This window comes from Poecilia formosa, unplaced genomic scaffold (assembly GCF_000485575.1).
Source record: "Poecilia formosa unplaced genomic scaffold, Poecilia_formosa-5.1.2 Scaffold105, whole genome shotgun sequence".
In the NCBI taxonomy this organism is placed as follows: domain Eukaryota; kingdom Metazoa; phylum Chordata; class Actinopteri; order Cyprinodontiformes; family Poeciliidae; genus Poecilia; species Poecilia formosa.
This window is the reverse complement of record NW_006800044.1, coordinates 696,379-703,581: the sequence shown is the minus strand read 5'-3', so window position 1 is coordinate 703,581 and position 7,203 is coordinate 696,379. Positions and strand designations below refer to the sequence as shown.

The window sequence follows — 7,203 nt, the reverse complement described above, 5'->3', positions numbered from 1 at the left end:
AAAAGTTAAATTGATTGAACCCCAGTTCAACCAATTTACATGCCACACTTTGCTTTTTTTTCTTCAGATTTTGATGTGCAAAAACCCTTTAAAAAGATGAAGTATCTCCTCCTTCCTATTGCCAATTGTGTGTCATTAAACACAAGAATGCAGTGAAATGCACTCAGGTTTGAGGTTTGATCAGTCTTCAATGTGGCATGCGTCGTCATCCCACATTGCATGAAAAGAGACTGTCAGGAAGACGTGACAGACTCTTAGTGAAAGAAAACCACATTTTGATCAGTGCATTTTCAAACTGTATCAACTTGCCTCACAAGAAATTAAAGAAAATGTGTTAAAAACAGAGCTCCTGAGTAGGAGAAGTAAGCGTTTATCAACAGAACTTGTTGTCTGTTCTTGATGTTCTTGATGCACGTTGCTGTTCAGAAGCAAGAAGCAAGCTTCACTTACCGGATCATTTTTAATAGCAACAGCAAAGGAAAACCATGTTGCTGCTTCTTCCAAATCAAATAATTATGTGATCTATTTTTTTCTAATTTGAGTGTGACTTTAGATTGTCGATGGTGCTTATCGGCAGGTGGTGTTTTCTCACGCGGGGGCTGGTGAAACATGGATGGGGAGGGGTTTATACTAATGGCTACCCACAGAAGTCAGGGTTAGTCGTGTGAGATGCACCTATAAAAGCTTGTGTAGGACAAAGCTACCAGAAAGGGTAGACTTGAATCAAAGTTGGGCCACAATTATGTTCTTGCTTATTAGCTGTTTTGCCCTTGTGGCCTCCACACTGGGTGAGTGGCACTATAACTTTATTTCATGCTTTCATCTCAAGGCAACCCATAAAAGAAATGCAGCGAAAACATCATTGACAGTTCACATTTTAATTGGATTGTAGCTACATATGCACTGATTACACTGTAATATAACTGAGCATAGCCATTGCAATGATGCTGGATTTAATCTTTGGGCCTCAGGGTGTGGAGTGCCAACTATTAAGCCCCAGGTGAGCGGTTACAACAAGATTGTTAATGGCGAGAATGCAGTGTCCGGTTCCTGGCCCTGGCAAGTTTCTCTTCAGGTACGTCGCTCAGTCTTCTGAAATTCTCAGTTCTGTTGAATCATGCGAAAACAAAAACCTCAGGCAAAGAAAAATCTCTTGAAGAGACATTGTTCCAAACTTAGGACGGCAGCGGGTTTCACTTCTGTGGAGGATCACTGATCAACGAGTACTGGGTTGTCACAGCTGCTCACTGCCGTGTGTCGTAAGTTGCTAGATGTGTCCCATTGCAAACATTTGAAAACTGTTTACTAAAAGTGAGTAATTAGTAAAATGACCTTTCATTCTGATAGGCCGTCAAACCACCGTGTGATCCTGGGTGAGCACGATCGGCAGTACAACAGCGAGCCCATTCAGGTCAAGACCATTTCTAGGGTAAGGAAAATCCCTTTCTAAAACGTGAGCTTTTTATCTGTGTGACCGTTTCAAAGATATTTCAACTTTCTTGGAAGTAATTTGACATGTTTTCTTCACCTCTACGTACAGGCCATCACCCACCCTTACTTCAACTCAAACACCCTTAACTACGACATCACACTTCTGAGGCTCTCCTCCCCAGCACAGTTCAGCTCCCGCGTGTCTCCGGTGTGCTTGCTCTCCTCCAGCAGCAGTATCCCCTCCGGAACCAAATGTGTCACCACCGGATGGGGAAGGACAGGACAAACCTGTGAGTGAGCCTCTCTACATGTCTAAGCAGGATCTTTTTACAAGCATCAAAGCTGGAAAACCTTATAGAGAGAGAAGAAAAAGCACTGTAACGTATTTGGAGTGGTTGTATTTTTATTTTTTTTCTGTCTTCTCAGCAAGCCCTCGTTACCTGCAGCAGACCTCCCTGCCTCTGCTCAGCCCTGCTCAGTGCAGAAATTACTGGGGTACCAGCAGAATCACCGACGTCATGATCTGTGCTGGCGCTTCTGGAGTGTCTTCCTGCCAGGTAACGTGCAGTTCAATGGCTAGACTTTATTGAGTAAAAAACATAAGCTTAAAATGACTACTGAATAATAAGTTTGCAAAATATATTTGTAACGTGTGAAATGTGAAACTAAATGTGCTCTTTTAAAAAATTTCTATGAAATGCGAGTGTGTGGTCGTGTATACGTCATCTGAGTCAGCAACTGTGCTATTGCTACACTTTTTCCTGTTTTGAACTCAGTGCTCACAGAAGGCAGAACACAGACACTGTAAGAATGCAAGTTCATTTATCTTGAGTTAATCTTGGAAACTATCTGTCTTGTTGCAGGGTGACTCTGGTGGCCCTCTGGTGTGTGAAAGCAGTGGTGTGTGGTATCTTGCGGGTATTGTGTCTTGGGGCACCTCCAACTGCAACGTGTACGCCCCGGCAGTGTATGCCCGCGTGTCCTACCTGCGCAGCTGGATCGACCAGACCCTTGCTTACAACTAATCGGCAAAACACTAATGCAAACGCATTAAAGCTGAAGTTGGATCGTACTGTGAATAAATAGAACCAGTGTCCCAAGGGTTGCTGTTTGGTGCATTCTCAAGAAATCAAGCAATAAAATCTTGAAGACTTGCTGGAGTCATGTTCTTAAATAAGATATGTATGTATGCATGTGTGTATATGCGTATTTTCCTAACTCATGCTAGGTTGTGAGCACTGACTGGTTGTGGGTAAGGTTTAGGACTAAGGTGTGAACTGAGTTTAGATCAGGTTTAGAGTTAAGCATGAACTGGTGATAGCTACATTTATAATGAGTGTCAGAATTAAGCTACAGAAATGAGTGCAAATGAATGGAGGCCAATGCAAAGTCCTTGTGAAGATAGGAAAACATATGTTTATGTGTGTGTGTGTGTATATCTGTGTGCATATGTGCAATATCAGAATTTATACTGACATGGTCAACAAGACAATGACTTTAATTTAAGTTTTAAAGGTTTGAAAACATTTAGTTTTAAGATAAATAAGTAAAGAAAAAAAATGTTCAAGTATCCGGAGATAAAAACAAAATCCACATAATGCTCTTAGCAGTGCATGTGTTTTTAGGAGCTTGTGACCATTTGTGCTGTTTTTTGAAGTAATTAAGTCAGCAAAAGTACTTGTAAAATTAGCATGAGACATCCAACTTCATAAAGTTGCAATAGCGCCAACTATTTCTTAGAAACAAACACAGCGCGACCATTCTTGCTGCACAACACACATATGGTCTTTCAGATAACATTAATATGGGAGTGGCATCTAAAGGCTTATTAAAGTGACTTTTAATGTTTCCATAAGTGTCAAGCAGTTGCCCATAGTAAGGTCTAAAATGACTGATGGGTACAATAAGGTGTATGTTTTTTTTTATTCATATTTATCAAATATGTATTCATACTTGACTGTTTCTTCCTGCCATAATCAACATTACTGATTAATATCAATTTATTAGATTAATTAATTAAGAAAAAAATAAATTAATGTACCGTGTTAGCGTCCTGTATTGGTTCCAGCTCATTCCATCAATAAATTGTCCAGATTTATTTTTTTAACAGGTTTGTTAATTTATTATTAAAACAGACACTCAATCGTACATGTAATATTAAAAGAAAAAGCAATCATGAATATTGTGGGGCATATTTGCATATCTACGGAGAACACCTCTGATTCATTAGCACACTTTTATTTCTACATTAATTCATCTCCCGTGGCACCAACCATCACGAGGTGATGCTGTTATAAACATTTACATACATTTATTACAAAATGTCAGAGCCATGAAAAGTAGAAATACACCAAGAAAATGATAGTTTGTTCTCAAATGAAAGTGTAAGTTTGACATTAACTTCACTTTAAATTATTGAACATCAATTACTTTATAACTAATAATTTAGAAGTTATTTCCAACTTTAATTGGCAGCACTTTGTTTCTCTCTGCTGTATCTTCACATGATATTTTTACTAATGTTAAGAACATTTACATCATGGCGATGGTGGTAGGAGCAGGTCAAACCCCCGCTGCGTCGTTGTGTCCTTGGGCAAGAAAGTTCAGGCTGCTCCTGGGCAGCTGTGGCTCCCCTCAGTGCGAGAATGTGTCTGAATGGTTGGATGGCTGAATGTAGAACAAAGTACCACACAAGTGCAGGCCATTTGCCATCTAAGAAACTTATTTGATGTTCCTATTTTCCTATAATTTGTTCAAGTCTTCCTCGGGACTCCCTTGTATTTCTGTGGGAACCAGATTGGTCCCTGTGAAGGTTGGAGAAGTCACAGCCTGTTTTTCCTCCACAGCGCATCTTTGGAGAGTCGATGAAAAGTGTGATGAGAGTGAGCGAGAGGATCCGAATAACACATGGTCTTCCGCCAGAGCGCTCTCTATCACAGAACAAATGGACTGCTTGAGCTTCTTCTGGAACTCTTCACACATGAAAACATAGAGGATAGGGTTCAAGCAGCTGTTCATGAAGGCAAGACTTACAGTTAGAGGACCTGCAACATGAATAAAGTTCTGTACATCTGAGGAAGCATGGAATTTTAATTGAATGAAAGCCAAAACATGAAAAGGCAACCAGCAGATAAAGAATGCAAAAATGATGGAGAAAATGATCCGGTGACATCTTTGTTTCTTCATTCTCTGCATACGCCTGGCGCGAATCCATATGGCCACATGTGAGAAAAATATAGCCAGGAACGGGATGAGAAAACCCATAACAAAGCGGAATATACACAATGTCCAGTCTTGGTTTTCTGTCATAGTTGAAGGGTATCTGCAGTTTGTCTGATTCTTGCCAACTTCCACAGTACGAAAGTATGCATAAGGTGTGCTACAGATGGCTGCAGCCAACCAGATTGCAGCACTTATGACTTGAGCTTTGCAGACGGTGCGCTTGTTATGTGCCCACACCACCACCCAGATGGACACGCAACGATCCAGACTGATGGCTGCCAGAAAAAAGACGCTGGCAAACATGTTGACCAAGCTCACAAAGTTGTTGAGTTTGCACATGAATTGTCCAAAGGGCCAGTGTTGCTGCTGAGAGAGAGAGACTGCTGTAAAGACCAGGAATGCTGTAAAGAGGAAGTCGGCCAGCGCCAAGTTGAGAAACCACACAGTGTTGACTGTTTTCTTCATCTTGAAGCCGGTCATGTAGATGATCAGACCATTACCCACTGTCCCAACCAGAGTAATCAGGCAATACATAACCAGGGAGAACATCCCAATATGTTCGACTCCCATGTCCAATCCAGATGTGTGTGGGCTCTGGAACTGATATCTGATGAAAGAAAAATGGAATCAATTGAAGAAAGATTCTCCAGTCTACATGGAGAGAACAAGCATTTTTCTCATACGTACACAATCCATTTAACACTTCCTTCTGCTACAATTTTGAATGGCATATCACTTGTGATTGCAAATGGAGATAGCAGCTTGTTCCCTATACCCTGCTTTTCAACATGCATCGTCTATTTTACTATTTAATGCATTGAAAACAAATGAACTAATTGCTACCTTAAAACAAAGATTTCTCGACAAATACATTTAAATGGTATTTAAGATGTTACTACACAAATATTTCTGCAAATCCTGTTTAAATAATCCAACAGTTTAGTGATTTTGAAGTAAGTAGTTTTAAAGATATGTTACTCGTCCTTACTGTACTTGAAGTGTCCGAAGTCTTTATTGTGGCTGATCTCTGCAGTCTTCCTCATATTTATCTCTCTTTTTACTCCTCCCTCTCAAATGCAAATTTGACAGGGAAGTCACTTAGAGGGGGTGGATAAAGAAAACATTACCCAGAAAATGATGCCAAATTTGTAAAACAACTTATAAGACAAGACATTCTGGTGATGTCTTATATACAGGCGTTACATTATGCCTGTTAAACTGCCGGAGACTTCTGTCAATTTATTTTACTTTTCCTTACACAAACCAATCCTATAGCCTTTGGCTGCTTTAGTGTTTCAGGTGACTTGACACAACTAATGAAAAAATAAATCCCGAAGGAAAATTGGTTTGCGATCACAACCATAAGCAATCTCCAGCAACTTTGTTCAACAATAGTGGAGCAAAATCTATCCACAGCAAAGCATTTTGAAGTTCTCCAATGTTTCACAACCCCAGTCACATGACCTTAAACCAGTCAGTGCTCAGTACATTGAACTGAACAATTCTACATGCAGCTCACCTCAGCATCTGCTCTGCCTGCTCTGTTCTAATTCGATTGGGGACTTTTCCAGTCAGACTCTCGGGTTTGGCACAGCATGCAACAACAGCCTTATGTCTGCACAATTTGTTATTGTCTATTTTTCAACAGTAGTAAAAACATTTCAACACTTACTGCCTTGCTGCAAAAAGTATGTCCAAGAACATTATTGCTTGGTGACTTTGCAGGCTTGAATTGAGTATTTAAAGCACTTTGAACTTTGCTGTTGCTGCCTTGCTGTGGCGGGAGAGAATTCAGCTCCATGGTTTAATCGAATCATCTGCTGCTTGGTTGTCCATCACCTAATCACCAATCGGTTCACCTAACACAGACGATGACAGTGCTGAGCTCTTGGTTGACACAGAGTGTACGCCTCATTCAGATCACTTGCGTGTCACTCAGCAGCTTCTTTTTGCAACATCTTTTGGCGTATAAAGTTTGTAATAAACTTTATAGGCTATTCTGTTGTGCGCCCCTTCCTGCTTCTCCACCTGGATCAGAGCTGGTATGTGGTAAAACGTCTTGTTTGCTTCTTCTATGTTTGTACTAAGCTGCTGTTTTCCTGCGGGTAAACACAGAAATTAGTAAGCTAAGCTTGATGCTTCCCCTCACTTTGAGATGTAAGAGGCATCACCTGATTGCTTTTTGATGCCTGCTTTGCCTCTGGCACAGAAACTAGCTCCTTCTGAGCAGTAGCAGAAGGGCTACTGCTGGGCCGCTACCGCTCCAGCTGGCTGAGGGAACACTGTTGTTTTGCCTCTGTCCTTTTGGCTTCTCTTTGCCCTTTGCATTGCTCGACTGTTTGGGCTCATCCAACTGTGTTTTATATTTAGGCATCATATTGTTATAACAGGACTGCAAGATTGAGTGGATGACATTCAGCTGGTGGCATTGGGCCTAACACAACTCTGCAACGAAGTGTGTGTGTGTGTGTGTGTGTGTGTGTGGGGGTGTGTGTGTGTGTGTGTGTGTGCGTGTGTGCGCGTGTGTTTTCTAACAGACAACAACTTGTT

General features: G+C 41.0%; 2 protein-coding genes across 2 annotated transcripts; one reads left to right on the top strand and one right to left on the bottom strand.

The window, feature by feature from the left end:
* Positions 1-688: 688 nt before the first annotated feature.
* LOC103143112 (chymotrypsin-like protease CTRL-1) lies at positions 689-2,585 on the top strand. Its single transcript, XM_007559525.2, has 7 exons — positions 689-788; positions 972-1,075; positions 1,180-1,259; positions 1,348-1,429; positions 1,541-1,721; positions 1,858-1,988; positions 2,295-2,585. Exons 1-7 carry the CDS (start codon positions 743-745, stop codon positions 2,454-2,456), a joined length of 786 nt encoding a protein of 261 aa, XP_007559587.1. The 5' UTR covers positions 689-742; the 3' UTR covers positions 2,457-2,585.
* A 950-nt stretch (positions 2,586-3,535) lies between these two features.
* On the bottom strand, positions 3,536-5,675 carry LOC103143113 (chemokine-like receptor 1). Its single transcript, XM_007559526.2, has 2 exons — positions 5,642-5,675; positions 3,536-5,260 (listed from the first exon to the last, which is right to left on the bottom strand). The coding sequence occupies exon 2, from the start codon at positions 5,221-5,223 to the stop codon at positions 4,174-4,176; it is 1,050 nt and encodes a 349-aa protein (XP_007559588.1). The 5' UTR covers positions 5,224-5,260; positions 5,642-5,675; the 3' UTR covers positions 3,536-4,173.
* Positions 5,676-7,203: the final 1,528 nt, after the last annotated feature.

What these genes read in the sequence shown, in the direction of transcription:
- LOC103143113 (XM_007559526.2), bottom strand. Translation starts at nt 5,223, where the DNA reads ATGGGAGTCGAACATATTGGGATGTTCTCCCTGGTTATGTATTGCCTG.
- LOC103143112 (XM_007559525.2), top strand. Translation starts at nt 743, where the DNA reads ATGTTCTTGCTTATTAGCTGTTTTGCCCTTGTGGCCTCCACACTGG. An exon ending in CCTTGTGGCCTCCACACTGG is followed by an intron (nt 789 to 971) that starts GTGAGTGGCACT and finishes TTTGGGCCTCAG; the next exon opens with GGTGTGGAGTGCCAACTATT. An exon ending in CCTGGCAAGTTTCTCTTCAG is followed by an intron (nt 1,076 to 1,179) that starts GTACGTCGCTCA and finishes TTCCAAACTTAG; the next exon opens with GACGGCAGCGGGTTTCACTT.